We start from the raw sequence: 16,878 nt of genomic DNA, 5'->3' as shown, positions 1-16,878 counted from the left end.
GTCTGACAGCACATCAAGCACGTAACACAACGAGTGTCTACATAAAGGGGTAGTATAACAGCCAGTTTCCCCGACAGACGGCGAGTCGAGACGCGGTCCGAGTCGGGTATCTGGGTCAGATCGTATTCAGCGAGCGCGAGTTGAGGGAATTTTCACTTTAACCATACAACTGTGAAGGCTCTTCCCGAGGGGCAGGGTGAGTAGTGACCTCGATTCGCTTGGATTTATCTTGTTTATACTAAAATGCTAAATCTGGCAAAATTTTACTTTTAAATTTATTTATGTAGTTTTGTTGATAACATTTGTTACAAATTTATTTTGTTATAAAGTCATTTATCCTATTGAGCTAGACTTTAATTTCCAACTTCTGAGTTCAATGCTATCCACCATTGCAAAGGTAACCAATCCACACTCCCAAAGTTAAAATCACCTTTACCTATTTACCTCAATCGTACCAAAGGTAGTTACAAATTGCACATTTAAATCCATCCAACAGCCAAACAGGCATTGTGCTTGTTACTGTAACTCCGGATATCAAGGTCCAATTGCTGCCGTTTCACTCGGCCGAAACAAAACCTTCCAACGAGCGCCGAATCGAAATCTTTCAAGCGTGAATTATATAGAAAAAAACTCGATAGCCGCAATACTTCGACAAGATGATCGAACATGACTCATTCGCTATTGATCAAGTTGAATTCGCGAGTCAATATAACTGTTCTTGATAAGTACCAATTTGCGACACATGTGTACCTATTCCTCATAAAACGATGAGTTCGAAAAACATATTGAACATTTTGAACAACAAATTAACGTTACTAAAACCTGAAACAAAGACTGATAGCCAATCGTATAGACACATGCCCAGATGTAGTGTCTCTGAATACCTGAGCAAAACCAGAAACTGTCACCAATAATACCCTTCAATTACATCCGATCAAGGTAAGTGACCTTTTCACGGTATTAAATCTTAGTCAAGCTATTACACAGTCACTGTAGATCTAAGTTATTAACCGAATCGCTGGAGCGAGACGCAACGGTATCGACACAATGAACATACACAGAAAACTATATATTAATCACTGGAACAACTGAAATCCTTTGCACTTTGCAACTGCGGTCACATTCACTATGAAACACAACACTTTTGAGATGGAATAAAAAAATTCTCGTTATCGAGAGAGACGTGCGCTCCGCGTCACATCTGCGGGGAGACTGAAGGTAGTTGCGCCCGCGCCGCCGCGCCTACCCGGTTATCAGCCTTCGGGGGAAAGGGGTGAGGAGCGCGAAAGAAAAGTCCACATATGACGTGAAGATAAGCCGAAATTGTAGGTCTCTAGGAAGAGTGATATATTAACAGTTAAGTTGGTTTCGATAGTCATTATCGCGTCATTATAGTGTAAGCGATGTTAATAAATATTTTAACGACGTACTAAATTGAAACAAGGTATTTTACACAAATGTAATGTTACATTTATTTCTCTTATATTAACAGAGAAGTTACCTTACCTTACTTTATTAAAATAAAACAGGTAACATATCGCCTTTAAACATAAAAATGTTATCATAACATTGAGCATTTCTTACCATACTTCGTTCTATTAATTTAACCATTTAATTACAAAATGAAAACATTTCGTGTTCTCGTACAGTTTTAGGAAGGGAAATGGTATCTGATGGGTCCCATTGCATTGTTTACATATACTTTATATGAGAACATTCGCACGTTACGGGTGAACTGTGTCGGAATTAAATTAATGCACGTTCGTACTTCGTACGAGTGAAAAGGTAAAATAGATTGTTTTGACGGTTTTACTGGTACATCGTTGAAACCCTGTTTCATGTCAAGATAAAATACAATATAAAGTTAACTTCCTTTTTGTCCTGAAATATTTGTCCAGAAAACATTTTTTTGTAATCAGGATTCCAGTTGTTAACCAATAATGAAAGCATTTCTTCAGTTTACACAATTATAATATGTGCATTGTGCATCGTATGAAGTCAGTTACCACAAAGATCTATCATCTAATTCCTCCAAGCATCGTACCTCGATATACCTAACATTTCCTAATTGCTCAATTTACTTATCTAATAAATAATAAAAGCGTCTCCTCTTGCTCACATTTCATCAGAAATAAATCAACGACTAATCCGCTATACACCACTAAATCTCGTTTACCCAATACAAAAAACAATCTAGCTATATACCTAGATCCTATATATTCACATCAATCTATACATTTTACATCCGTTTACACCACTAAGAGCATCGCCATTGACTCATGTTTTATTATAATTTACAATGGAGCCGGTTTTTGCGTCGATAGATTGTGCATTTTAATTATCAGCTACTACCTGGAACATTTTACCTACATAGTGTTTTTATAAATTAGCAATAATCACTGGCGGTGTCGTTTTATTTTATGTTTACAACACATCTTCAACAGGCTCTTACATTATGTGAAAAATGAATACTATCTTCATTTATCTTTACACTTAAACATTTACTCAGATTACACCAGAAATAAAATCATAATGTATTGCAACGTCACATATCGGATGCAAATAATATTTTAAAAAGTTATGCACAAATGCACACGCAAATGTCACCGAAATCTGTCCAACTTCTTAGGTAGTATGTTTTCAACTTAAAAATAATGTGTTTACAAACGTATATCATAAAAATAAAACACTACTACAATAAAAACAAGAGATTAAAAATACATCATTATTATTCATAAATTGTTAATAAAATAATAATGAGATATAAACGATAGCAACCTCTGATTCAAGCTTACTATTATAGCTAAAACAAAAACAGGTCTCATTTCTTAGTGCACATCTAGGTTAGGTTGTTGAGCGTAGGATCACGTGACCATGAATAAAGTGCGTTTCCATTATAATAGAACTCACGAGATTAATTGTATTTATTTATATTTAGTTTCATATCGTGAATTCACGTTATATCATGAAAAAATATGTAAAAGTATGCGTACGTTATAGCATTTGTACCAGACTAAAATAACACGGTGTGTTAAATTTCATAAAGATACGGTCAGTTGTTTTTAAAAATCCTTCAAGCGTACATAAAAATCATGCTCAAAACTTACGCTCTCAGTAGTACAAAGTAAGAATGTACCTGAATGACTAATTTTGATTATCACTTTTTTATTGACAGAAATTCAATGCACCGTTACTTTATCAGATAATATGCATATTTCTCACAATCGAATAAAACTCAATTGTCAATCTTCAACCCACTCGATGTCGATTGATAGTCAAGATTTTATTACGAATCGACGTGACTGTTCAACAATAAATTTTATTTTAATGAAAATATAAGTATCTAATTCATAAAATGGAGCAAGGCTACAACAGAGTGGTACCCAAGAGATGGAAAACGAAATAGATGAAGGCAAAAAGTAAAATGGGAAGACGATCTGAAACTGATGGCAGGTGCAAAGTGGAGAAGGGTGGCAAATGACAGAAACCAGTGGAAGTTTTTGGAGGAGGCCTATGCCAACAGGCACACTGAAATTAGAGACATATTGTAAAATAAACTAAAATTTATTTATGTATAGTGTTAGATTATGTTGAATTGTTTACTGATTTCAGAATAAAGGGCTTTATTAGTATATTATTATTATAATTCATAACTGACTTCCACGTGTCTTTCATCGTTATTATTTTCAACATTTTCATCATAATTGAACTAAATTATAAAAATTATTTGAGAGAGGCCAAACAGTGAACGTTCCAAGGCTGAAACAATTACTCTTAATTAACGATTATTATACTTGTAATTAAATCGTTATAATTAATATAATGAATGAATCAATTATTTTTATTTGTGTGAGTGAAATTACTTCATATATCCTACAGTGATCATTTATCCTTGCACAGTTAAAAAGTTTATTTAACAGATATTATGTTCGAACGCATAAGATATATAATCCATTGTTGTCAGTTTATTCTTGGTTTGCTTAAATTACACAAATAAAAAATCTGTACAGGATGAATATACCTAATACGATATTGATTTACACTAAACAACTTCTCAATGTAGATACAAAAACTTACACAATTTATAACAACTTCTACTGCCTATAAAGCGTACAGCACTCGTGTTACAAGTTTTGTGCGATATTCTCGTGTCGAATTCGCCAATGGAGCTGTACAGATGAGTCACCGAGCGACGCAGGCGCAGGTAATGTTATACCGAATCGCGGGCACCGGTCTCTATAACCACGTGTCGGTATAGTATTCTTATAAGATTTAAATGTAAGAGAGATATTAAAATAGAGATATCTAAGTGAGTTAGTATCTATATATATTTGAAAACAAAGTACTTAACTAATCTTTCTCAGATGAAAGTTACTGTTTATAAAAATTTAATATGATGATGGTGATATGAGAAACTAAAATCGTTTCCGTCAATATCGATAAAATCCCAACTTGATAAGTGATAACCTTCTCTATATTAAAATCATTTTTCCTTATATAAGTCATGTAAATGCTGAGACCGAAAACAAACCCAAACAATTCCTAATTCTTTACAACACAAATAGTTAGTAGATATTCCAAAAATACGACCTATACCTATCATAGTATAATGACGAAAACCGTATCTAAACAAGCCTTACGAAAACAAAATGGCGCCAATATAAAACTAACGTATACGGTATACCACAAAATAAGAAAACAAAACGTACAGATAACACTAATTGCTCTCGCAATCTGGACAATGTATTTGCTTTTATCAATCTGTTTGTTTGTTTTTGTTATGTTTACATTTGAAATCGTTCGCACAGTCAACTGATTATACCTACGTACAATATAATAAAATGTTTTATATAAGACTTTGAATGAGTTAAAAATTGATCGGGTACAAAAAATACAATACACATCATTAGGTTCACGATATCTCGATGGGTATTACAAAAACTATTTGTAATTAGATCCATAATTAGTAATTACATACTTAGATGATGACACTTGTAGTAATCTAGAGCTCAATTTCACTTTACTATGTTTAGGATGTGAAGACTGAAGACAGCACGTAGACTATTGTATGCTAAAATAATGTAAAATAGTAAAGAGAAGCAGACGTAGAAATAGGCATTATAATTATACACACGAATCAATCACAATATACTCTAAAAATACGACAAGTGCCCCATAAAGTCGTAAAAAACTGCAATTTAATTCACGTTATACAATTTAATAGGACGATCATAAGATAGCCGTAACATTAACTATTATCTCATCCATACACACAGCAAAAAGTATCTACTCTATTCTGTAATTGATAAAGCCTATAATCGATGTGTATATGTACAATACATAATGAGGGTCATTGAACCCATGCCTGGATGTGGGTGATTCGTTTATGGAAGTCGGCAAAAACTAGATCCCGAAACACGTTTAAAAGTTGCCAAATATACCTGATTATTGCCTTAAGGCACTTGGCCATACAATACGAGTACGTACATTATAGCACTTTTTTTTACTAACACAACAGCGTCATATATCCGTGTATAATTAAACGAATTTAAAGTAATGATTTAAAAAAAAAAACATTTAGATGTAGGAGTGGCCATTTGTAAAAGGTCATCATGAATAAATCGTGTTTCATTTCGTCCATAATTAGACTATTTAATTGTTAATAATTTTCTGTACGAATTAGAAATGAAATTATAAACCAATTTTTCCTCCACTACAAAGTATAAAACAAAGTCGCTTTCTCTGTCCCTTTGTATGCATAAATCCTTAAAACTACGCAACGGATTTTGATGCGGTTTTTTTAATAGAGAGAGTGATTCAAGATGATGGTTTTAGTATATAAAGCGAGCGAAGCCGTTGGCGGTAAGCTAGTTAATTATAATATACTATCTTCCTCGTCGTAGCTAATAATTAATATCCATGTTATAAAGTTACTGAATACCTACTTAGGTATGTACAAATTCTGTTGATTAAAAAAGCTGAAAATATTATGTATTTTAGAGATGAGCAGCTATTTATAAAGTATCTAAAAGGCCTTTTTGGAATGGTAGTGGCAGCTAATAAAAAAAAAACATAAAATATATTTTTTTCAGTAGCGTTACGTTACCTATACCCATAGGCTATAGCGCCATCTAGTTTCGAACGAGTTCAACAACTAACAGTTGAACGCAGATTATTTGTATTTCGTAGTGTTGAAGTATTTATTTAATGACATTATGTAATACATAACAAATACACAAGATAACAAAATATCTGTGTTTGTTATGATATTGTAACACAACATTTTATAACAATACATCTTACGTACAAAAAAACGTTAAAATGATTGAAAATTTATTTAATCTAGATAATCACTAAAATAATATATTAAATATTAAACGTTAAACACAAATATCAAATATGTATTATTTAGTAGTGGTTAAATATTGTACGAACATTGGAAGATACAGCCAGTGCCACCTAGCGGGCAGTACCTCAACTAAAATCAGATACAGTATTAATATTTTTATTTGAATCTGTAGTTCATTTCAAGAAAGAAGATTTTTTTTATTAAGTTACAAGTTCTACATAATTATTCAAATTAAAATAAAAAAGGTAGGTATTATTAGAATCATTTTATATTTTTGCTTTACAAACTTACCCATTCTACGTGTACATATTTAAAAATATTATACACCATTATTATTATAACACAAACAAATTTAACTAGAAAACCGAAATATCATACATGGCTATCCTCTAAACTTTAGTCTGAAGTCTAAGCTCATTAGCTTACATTAGTTTCGCTATTGCCCGCTAGATGGCGACACCTGTATTACCAACTTTTGCCCGAGTAAATGTCGCTACGAGTATTCAATGCAAATAATTTCTCAATGTATACTATACCACGTGAAAAATAATGAATATATAAGCTTAATATTAAGTCTTCCATACATACTAACTAGTGTATAATCATTAAATAAGTTCCATTAATTCGACGTTCATTTGAAGCTCAATAAATAAAAAGGACGAGTGTCACTCGGGGACTGCCGCGGTAAAGCTATTGCATGCTATGCCTTCAAGCCACACCTCCGAGCCCGTCGGAGTGGGGAGCGTGAAGTTTTTTCGTTACGGAATTTCTCGATTTGGTCCCCGCGCTCAAGTCCCGCGATAGAAGCTATGCAATAGCTTAAAAGGAATAATGTGTGTTATTCTCTATATTTTGAGTTTTTTCGTAGTTAACATAAATTAAAATTATTGTTAAACGACATACAATAAAGTTAATATATTATTGTGAAATTGCTAATCTTATCACTCGTATAACAGAAGATATTCAAACACAATAAATAAAATTTTGCCGTAAGAGGAAAATATTTTATCACGACGCGTTTGAAAATGTTGTTTTCATTCATCTTATATTTAGGACGCGCGTACTTACAACTTCAATCGAGAAATATATTTCTATAATATTGTTTTCTTAGAGCCAGCGCGCACGAGCAACTTTGTCTCCGCAACTATTTTGTCTCTCCCATCAATTTGTATGGGGAGTTGCGTCGCTACGTGCTCGCACTTTCATACTAGCCCATGGGTGGGAGAGACAAAATAGTTGCGGAGACAAAAAAGTTGCAGAGACAAAGTTGCTCGTGCGCGCTGGCTCTTAACAATAGACATTGAATATAATATAGTGACATCCATACTAATATTATAAATGCGAAAGTAACTCTGTCTTTCTGTTACTCAATCACGCCTAAACTACTGAACCAATTTTCATGAAATTTGGTGTGGAGATATTTTGATACCCGAGAAAGGACATAGGATAGGTTTTATCCCGGAAATCCCACGGGAACGGGAACTATGCGGGTTTTTCTTTGACTGCGCGGGCGATGCCGCGGGTGGAAAGCTAGTTGATTATATATCGATCAACGCCAAGAAAGACACGGAAGATAGTAAAAAAACCATAGTTTATCAAGGTAACTTTTCCATGTGGTATCTTTGGGTTAATCTTCGTCTCAATAAGATAAGATATTATAAGATATCTGATACGAGAATGGATTTTTAACAGTTAAGATAAACGTCAAAAACAGATGAAAACACAACAGACGAGAATTGTTGGCTGAATTTAACTCGTGATGATTTTTCCAATATTTATTCACATAGATTCGACTGTACAGTGTACGATGCAGATGTAACTGCTACAAAGTAACAGTTGATATACCTAATAAGTTACATACCTATATATTTTCTATTACGGTAAACTAAGTAATTTTAAAGTTTGGACACGTTGTAAATATGTCTTTCAAACTGTGTTAACTCTACGTTGTTCATCACTACATACCTAATATTATATAAAACAAAGTCGCATTCTCTGTCCCTATGTAACTTTGTATGCTTAAATCTTTAAAACTACGCAACGGATTTTGATGCGGTTTTTTTAATAGATAGAGTGATTCAAGAGGAAGGTTTTAGTATATAATTTATTAGGTTTTAGACAAAGCGGGCGAAACCGCGGGCGGTAAGCTAGTATAACATATTAAACAGATCAGTTATTAAACTTAAACATATTTAAGAGTTCTTTCGTATCAAATAAAAATCAAAGCAAAAACGAAACAGTCTTTATACGAGTAGGTACCTCCATTTTCTAATTTACACATTAAAAAAAGTCACAAATTAAAACGCCGAGTGTTATATAAAACGATACCAAACAATCTATAATTGAAACTCAATAAAAACATTACCCACACTATCGTCTATAATATATAATTCAATACACACCTCTACACCCACACATACACACACACCAAGTCGGTCGACTAAATATAAACCGAACTAAAATGGATCAAGTCGAGTATATTTATATTTTCGCTTCGATTATGCAACTGTGATTTACTTCAATGAGCGCGTATCATAATTACTTTTGTAAAGAAATACGAGATAACTTAATTACTTTCTCAGCACGAAAAAAATACAAGTCAATAAAAGATCAGGAAAAAGATTAAAACACGAATTATTTGTTACACTATCACGAAAAACTATTGGACTCACAGTAATTAATATATAAATTGTACATCAGAAAATACATGAGCTATAGCCATACTTCATATTCCCCGCGGGTTCGTCTGCGAGTGAAACCGCGCGGCCCACTTACATACCCAGATAATGCTCTAAACCACACACAAAGTTAAGAGCTAGCGCGCAAGAGCAACTTTTGTCTCCGCAACTATTTTGTCTCTCCCACCTACGGGCTAGTATGAAAGTGCGCGCACGTAGCGACGCAACTCCTCATAGAGTTGATGGGAGAGACAAAATAGTTGCGGAGACAAAAGTTGCTCTTGCGCGCTAGCTCTAAGAGTTTCAACAAACAAACATCCAAGTTCCTTGCACCGATGCGTTTCGGCACGTGTCATGTTATATTTAGACGTTTCCTGTTACCTATTCTGGGTGTTAGCATTAATTAGGGCATAGTGGTGCATGGCCGATTGAAATGTGGCTTCCAACTTTCAATTACGTCATTTATGTATAAAACCTTAACTATGGACCGGGGTAAAATGTCCTTTCTCGAGTATCAAAATATCTCTATACCAAATTTCATGCAAATTGGTTCAGTAGTTAAGGCGTGATTGAGTAGCAGACAGACAGACAGACAGAGTTACTATCGCATCTATATTCACATACTAAAAATGTTCCATGTATGACAAATACTGTTCAATTTCTTAGACCGCAGGTGGAAAGCTAGTAGATATATGACCTTGGTTCAGTCAAGTCCACGGTCCAACTTATCTATGAACCATCAGTGCGGTCGTGATGCGTCAAGCCGACTCAAGCCGCACAGCTGTTAGCACCGATAGTGTCGTATTACTAATCGCGTTAGATAAGTAGGTATACTGTGATGATTAAGCTGAAGAGTATTTTAGTGGAATGCATAATTACCTAAACGTATAGAATACTTGGTAAAGACACGTTGAGTTTTGCTGATTGTCAAATTCGAATATTATGATCTAAATAAGAGACTTGGTTGATATGATACGCCAATAAATGTACTGTGTAATGTGTAATTTTAAAGTATGATAAATAGAAACCTCCCATTTTTATTAAACACAATATGTTTAAGTTTAAAACTCACAGCAGAGTTGTAGATGTCAGTGTATATAGAATGCCATTATATAAATAAACGAGATTCCATTAAATTTCCATATACCATACAACTTTACAACACCACTGCACTCCACAAAAAGCATCACTTCAAAAAATTTATTTCACAAAAATTGCGTCAAACGAAACCAAATTGGCGCGCCAATATTTTTAACTCACAAAGTTAATAAATCACTTGAAATCAGTGCAATTAACAGAGAGGCTGTATTGAAAAATGTTGGCTGAATGCTTCCTCAATATAATCTGAATTAATAGGCGATTGCCGCCAGGGCTGCCGGATGGGAGAATAATTTAAATATCCCGTAGGCAGCTAAGCTATTAATTTAAATATGGTGAGTTAAGTTGAAGGGATTGATTACTACAATGTATGTACATATATATGTGTTGATACATGTTTTAAAGCTGAGCTGTTTTATATTATTTATTGTAAGCTGTGTTGGGTACTTATTTTATCATTTATTTCAGGCATATCTTCAGCGATGAAATGAACAAAAGTCAAGCAAATCACGTTTCATAATATGTTAAAGGAAACGTTTTAATATACCATTTCACAGATGATATTACAATATAGATAGTCGTAACTACTTTTAATTAATATCTCGCAAGTGACAACCCTAACCGCCAATCAATTATTCACACTATCACTTTTGACCAAAGCGAATTTCGCTTGCCTGCGTCCAACGTTCCGTGCTCTCGACTCGTACAAAAATTTTCGACGGCAATTTGTGAACAAACGGTCGAAATGTGCACCATTTTATATATTACATATTGAGGTTAATACGCTTTAGTTATGTCGCTTTTGATGCAGTTTAAAATTGGCTGATACAAACATATTTTTACATGGGCAAGACGAGTGAACATATAGGTAAAGAAATTAACAAAAATAAAGTATTCACATATTATATCTATCAACCAAGTATTTTAACGTTTAAGTATATAATAATAAATAGAGTATTTAATATAAAAGAACAGGTAAATATGTAAATAGGATGTATACGGAATTTCTATAGACATTTTCCAAACCCCATCACAATGTCACCAGTCAAAACTTTTGCACCAAAAGTTTCGTTAAAAGCTTATGAAACAACGCAGAACCAACTTTGCTTCAAGAAGGAGCTAAGTACCTTAAAAATCTATCACACTAGTATTTTTAATATATTGTTATTTTGTTGCAATGTAAGGCAGATTTAATACTACGTAAATACCAACTCATATAAACTGAACTATAATTATAATGTCAGTATATGTAGTCCCTTTATAATCAGATGAATGTACAATGTACATGTGATACATCACCATTCCTAGTTAGATAAACTTCATAGATTACTAAGAAGCCTATCGCTTTATTCCACAAAAGACAAGCGCTTGAGATTTGCTTAGATCTACATTTACTAATTGACGATACATAAATTACCTACCATGCGAACAAAGCATTACCATTTACCTATGATGATAAACAAACACCAAGTCGATTAAATCAAACAAAATCACTACATAGTATAAAACAAAGTCGCTTTCTCTGTCCCTGTCCCTTTGTATGCTTAAATCTTTCAAACTACGCAACTGATTTTCATGCGGTTTTTTTAATAGATAGAGTGATTCAATAGGAAGGTTTTGGTATACAATTTATGAGGTTTAAGTCAAAGCGGGCGAAGCCGCGGGCGGTAAGCTAGTACTTGATAAAACCGCTTGTTACATTAACAACAAATGCATCAATTTTAAATATATCCAATCTGCACTAAACGAAGCGTTAAATACAGTAATAATTAATTAATAATTATAAACAAAGTCAAACACATTACGTGCAATATTTGAAGAAAGTTCACACTATTTACTGGCTTATACTCGTGTAAATATAAACTCATATTATAGAGATAACAACAATTTAACGATATACCATCTGCTCTTTAACATTATTTTTATAACATGGATATCACGTGTGTATAATATCACGGTTTATTTAGATATGCAGATAAAATTTTACGCGTAACCGAGTGACGATTGAGTACTTTGAGATGTGTAGTTAAAACTTACAAAGATAAAATGTTTTTATTGATATAATATTCGATACCCATTTATCGCAATATCTTGGTAAGATTGCTCGTAAACTTATTTCTGTGTATGTATTTTAATTAAATGACTATTCTACAAGTTATCGTCATGCGTATTAAAACATTTCTTGTTCCAACATTAATATATAATAACCGAACCGGAACTCATTTTGCATTATATAACTTAAATCGAGTTTACGCAAATAAAATCTATAATTACACGACCACTACTAAAAATTATCTATCCCATATACATATTTACAACAACAACACACGTCAACCTTACAAGTTACAAAAAAAACCAGTAAGGTACAATAAAAATAAAAAAAAGAAACAAGTTCGATCTGTATTCACCATAAATACACCCTCAATACCGGTTCAAACGTAACGTGTTAAGATCAAAATTAAAGTCGTGTCAGGGAGCCATTGAAAAATTCAATTTACCTGATAAATAGTCCCAGCATTGACGATCCACGTTAAAGACAACGAAACACGAATGCAAATAAACTAAACGTAATGATATGTTATCTTTCTCGTATTTTATTTTTAGACGAGCGCTTCGACTCTTATGATAAAGATCAAATTGAATCCTACTTAGTATTTACCCGTATTGTTGCTCGAGTTGAAAATAGAGGAACAACTTCCATTAATATGCACTCAAGTATTGTTATTGTTTACAAACACGATCCAATTTCATTTAAATAACAGTTAGGCCTTCATCAAAATGCCACTATTCATAACTCTTGATATACGCCTTACAACCATTAACTGGTACATACCATTGAATGCAATACGATACATCCTTATGAGACAACGCTATGTCACTGGATCGCTACTAAGAAATAATTACGCAAAGAAACACGCTTCGCTTGATAAACAAACATTCTGAATACAATCGCGTATCACGCGTACACACAGCCCTGCAGATAACGTACGTGTTTGTCTTTGAAATTACATGTAAATCCTTACCTTGTCTCTGTGCGAGTGTCTGTGGTGTGTCACGGGCGGTGGGTGCTGAGTTTGCGGATTTTGGCCGGTCACAACAACTGGGAGACCATCGACAATTGTGACCATAACTCTTTTGTCAGCACTGCGTCTCCGCTCCGCCGAATTCCGCCTTCGTCGTTGCTCATCCGCTACCGGCTTCGAGAATACCGTGCGTCGATCGAAAGCACGCGGATCGACTTGATTCTCTGCCGCCCTGGTAGCGGGCGTGTGGCTCTTCGACCGCTTCAACAATCTCATCACGTGAGATTTGATCGCGTCCGGTTTGCTGACCGGCGGCGGTTCGGGTTTGTGCTTGTACGACTGGGAGTGCGCATGGTGACGCTGCACGGACACCGTGTGCCCCATGCCCGGTGGTATCACGTTGGATAAGCTTTTGACTGCGTACGCAGCGTCTACTTTGTTACCGGCGACGCACGATACCTCGTACATCCCGAACGCTTCGAAATTCCTGCTCGCCTGGTACTTGTTTAGTTTGCTATTCACAGTTTATACACCCATTTTTATTTCCATTCACTTGTGTCACTGCAATCCTGGTTGTTACGAAAACGCTTATTCGAGTCGGACCGGTTGTGGAAAAAGAAATTAAAACATCGCTCGGATAGGGCAAAAACGATAACGAATAGTCGCAAGACGGTTGTTATAATTTATTGTTATTTATCTAGATCGAGGTGCGCACGTCCATTCGGTGCGAGCGTCGTCGACACACTAACACATTCGCAGCGACATTAGAATAGAGAATCACAATGATGTATGAATGATAAGAGAGGATGCGTGTCGAGTCGTGGGCGATCCGACTTACCGCGAAAGGTCAATGTTTCGGTGAAGTCATCTTTATTGAAACGATAATGCCGCACTTACGGATTGACGTCTTAGCAATTAATCACTTGAGCATGGTTAAGCGTAATTTGCGTAATAGAGGAACGGAATGAGCAATGAGCGCGTTTGTTGTTTTCTACTGCATTTTCTATTACCTGTTCCTATGCCTATTACTACGTCCATAACGGACCGACATGGTACATAGCCTACAGTTATGTAAAAAATAACGTAGAGCTGCGCCTAAAGTTATTTTTTTACTCGTGATATTGTTAAAAACACAATTCGTCCTCATTTTATCACAAACGCGGGGCGGGGTCGAAGGAATTTTAAACGAATACCTCTTTGGAGCGCGACCCGCGGTATTTCCTTTGTAAAGCGCGATAACACGAATTTCCCTAGTCCCTACATAATAGCGAGGGGACAAAAATGTTCTTAATATTGTTTTTGGCGAATTATTCCAAAAATCCTTTTATCTCGCCTCCATTGATACTTTGCGGAAATATCGCTTGGTATTCCACAAATTTAACGCTTACAAAAATCGAATACTAATATATCTAGTTAGGAATGAACGTAGGTTGTTAATAGTAATAGAAAAGAAGGTATATTTTTATTATAATGTCTATATTAGGTACATACCTATTATTTCATGTTTGCGTAGGAAACACAAATCTTACTGAACCTAATGATTGTTCATTCATAAACAACCGTCTATTAGATTAACACTCGTAATAACAAACATATTATTGCGAGTAAATAGTTATATAATAAATGCATTCAAATGATACACATACAGATGTAAGTACCTTCTGCACACAACATTTGAAAAAATCTCAAAAATTTCCATTCCAATTTTCCATGTTTTCGCGTACATATTAATTATAGAAATAGATTGTTTCCGGTATTAGTAATCTAATGGTTTAAGGATAAAGAATGTTTACGTTTTTTTTATAACTGCACTAGTCATCGTACTTACATAGAGGTTATAGCGGACAAATATTTATACGCCTTACGTCTAGATGTAGTCATAAGATACGAACAAAAACATAAAAGCAAAAAGAATTGAATTTAAAAAATATATTGACAAAAAGGACTTTTAAAAGTAATCTAGATAAGCATTTCTTTCGTTATTAAATATTTTATTCAAAGTAAAAACCCCCTATTACATATAAATAAAATTAACAAAATCCAATACATACAAATGGAAGGACATCAAAAAAATACAGGTTACATTTGACACAGAGATAATTCACAATTCAGTATAAACGCGGCGCGTGCGCAACGCCACCCAAAACCCGTTCGAGCGAGTTACATAAACTACAGACACGATAATATACTATACAATATGTGTAGTATAATCAGTCGACTTAATTAATTAGACGATATGTTTAAAACAGACGTTGATAAAAAAAAAATTAAGCAATTAGGAATCCATATCTTTCTACAATTGCAAGAAGGAACTTTATGAAATTACATCTGATAAATCATTATTCTTAATCACTACATAGTATAAAACAAAGTCGCTTTCTCTGTCCCTATATCCCTTTGGATGCTTAAATCTTTAAAACTACGCAACGGATTTTGATGCGGTTTTTTTAAAGGTTTTAGTATTTATAATTTATTAGGTTTTAGACAAAGCGGGCGAAGCCGCGGACGGTAAGCTAGTTCTTAAATATATTATAGATTTTCTTCCAAGGAATTGACTCATTTTCCATGACAGTTACGTGACTCCAAGACATTTATGAAGCTAGAGAGTGGCTCTTTTTTACAATTTCTAGCCGAAAAGGTAGTAAATAAGTAAGTTTCCATATCTTTAAACGATTAAACTATCGTATAACCGGTAGCAAAATGAATCAACCGGTTAGCTAACGTTCAACAAAGCGCTGGTTCCGTTCGAATGGTCAATTCACAGCTGATGAGTCACATCGCGCAATAATACCTTCACTTGGCCTATTGTTGAGCTTTTTCCTATTACCTATTACTTGTGTAAATTGGTGTAAACTGTAAATGTTGTGGTGAGATGTTAGCGAGGTGTTTTGTTGGTTTTTACCCAATTAATGTTGGTACCGAAATTATTTTACCAACTACATATTACATATTACATGCCCGCGGCGGTTACTATACCATGATAAAAGTTCTATGTATCTGAGTAGGTACCTACTTAATAACTATTTTCAATACATACATAATCTCATTGTTATTACTTAGAGCTATTGATAACAATACCTACGTTTATCAATCTTTATGAACTTGTTAATCTCCAAGAATGTCAACTGATAGGATTCTTTGAGGTGAATAGACGATAGATTGTGAATCAATAAATATGTAATGCAATTATTAAAATTTATTATGTTCAATATTGATTAAAAAAATTATCATATGCTCCGCGCGGATTCACCCTATAACCTTATAACCTTCCTCGATAAATGGGCTATCTAACACCGAAAGAATTTTTCAAATCGGACCAGTAGTTCCCGAGATTAGCGTGTTCAAACTAACAAACTCTTCAGATTTATAATATTATATAGTATAGATTTAATTTCACTCATATACCTAACGCAACAACAATACCAACACTCTTCTAGATAAATTTCCAACACGTACCTCGACCACATCATCAAACCAAACCCCAAATCTACAATACACCTTCATCACCATCAAACCGAACCACCTAACCAACATATTATTATTATATCTACAATACAATATAAACATCAATCGATGAATCGAGTGCAGTGAAATTGAGTGAAAGTGGAGGGCCACAACTGGTATCGCAATGAATCACGGCTAGAGCTATATGTGTGGACTGTGGACCTAGTTTTGTTTCCTTCGTGTGCCTAAAGCTATAATATACCAATGAGGGAATAATTTGCTGTAT

General features: G+C 34.2%; 1 protein-coding gene across 19 annotated transcripts in view; it reads right to left on the bottom strand.

Moving 5' to 3' along the window:
* The window catches only part of LOC123703764 (serine/threonine-protein kinase MARK2-like), a 194,426-nt gene that overhangs the window by 108,894 nt on the left and 68,654 nt on the right, over positions 1-16,878 (bottom strand). For 13 of the 19 annotated variants that reach the window (XM_045651890.1, XM_045651899.1, XM_045651900.1 and 10 more), the window contains exon 1: positions 885-1,199. The exons of 1 other annotated variant lie outside the window; for it this stretch is intronic. Coding sequence is in view for 2 of the 18 variants with exons in the window: in XM_045651909.1 (XP_045507865.1) it covers positions 13,149-13,616 (468 nt within the window). In the remaining 16 variants the exon portion in view is untranslated. Of the gene's footprint in view, positions 1-884; positions 1,200-13,148; positions 13,878-16,878 lie in introns of those variants that run through there. 5 more of the 19 variants (XM_045651909.1, XM_045651906.1, XM_045651892.1 and 2 more) reach the window with 5 other exon arrangements.

Source organism: Colias croceus, chromosome 27 (genome assembly GCF_905220415.1).
Source record: "Colias croceus chromosome 27, ilColCroc2.1".
NCBI lineage: Eukaryota > Metazoa > Arthropoda > Insecta > Lepidoptera > Pieridae > Colias > Colias croceus.
This window is presented reverse-complemented; position numbering and strand designations above follow the sequence as displayed.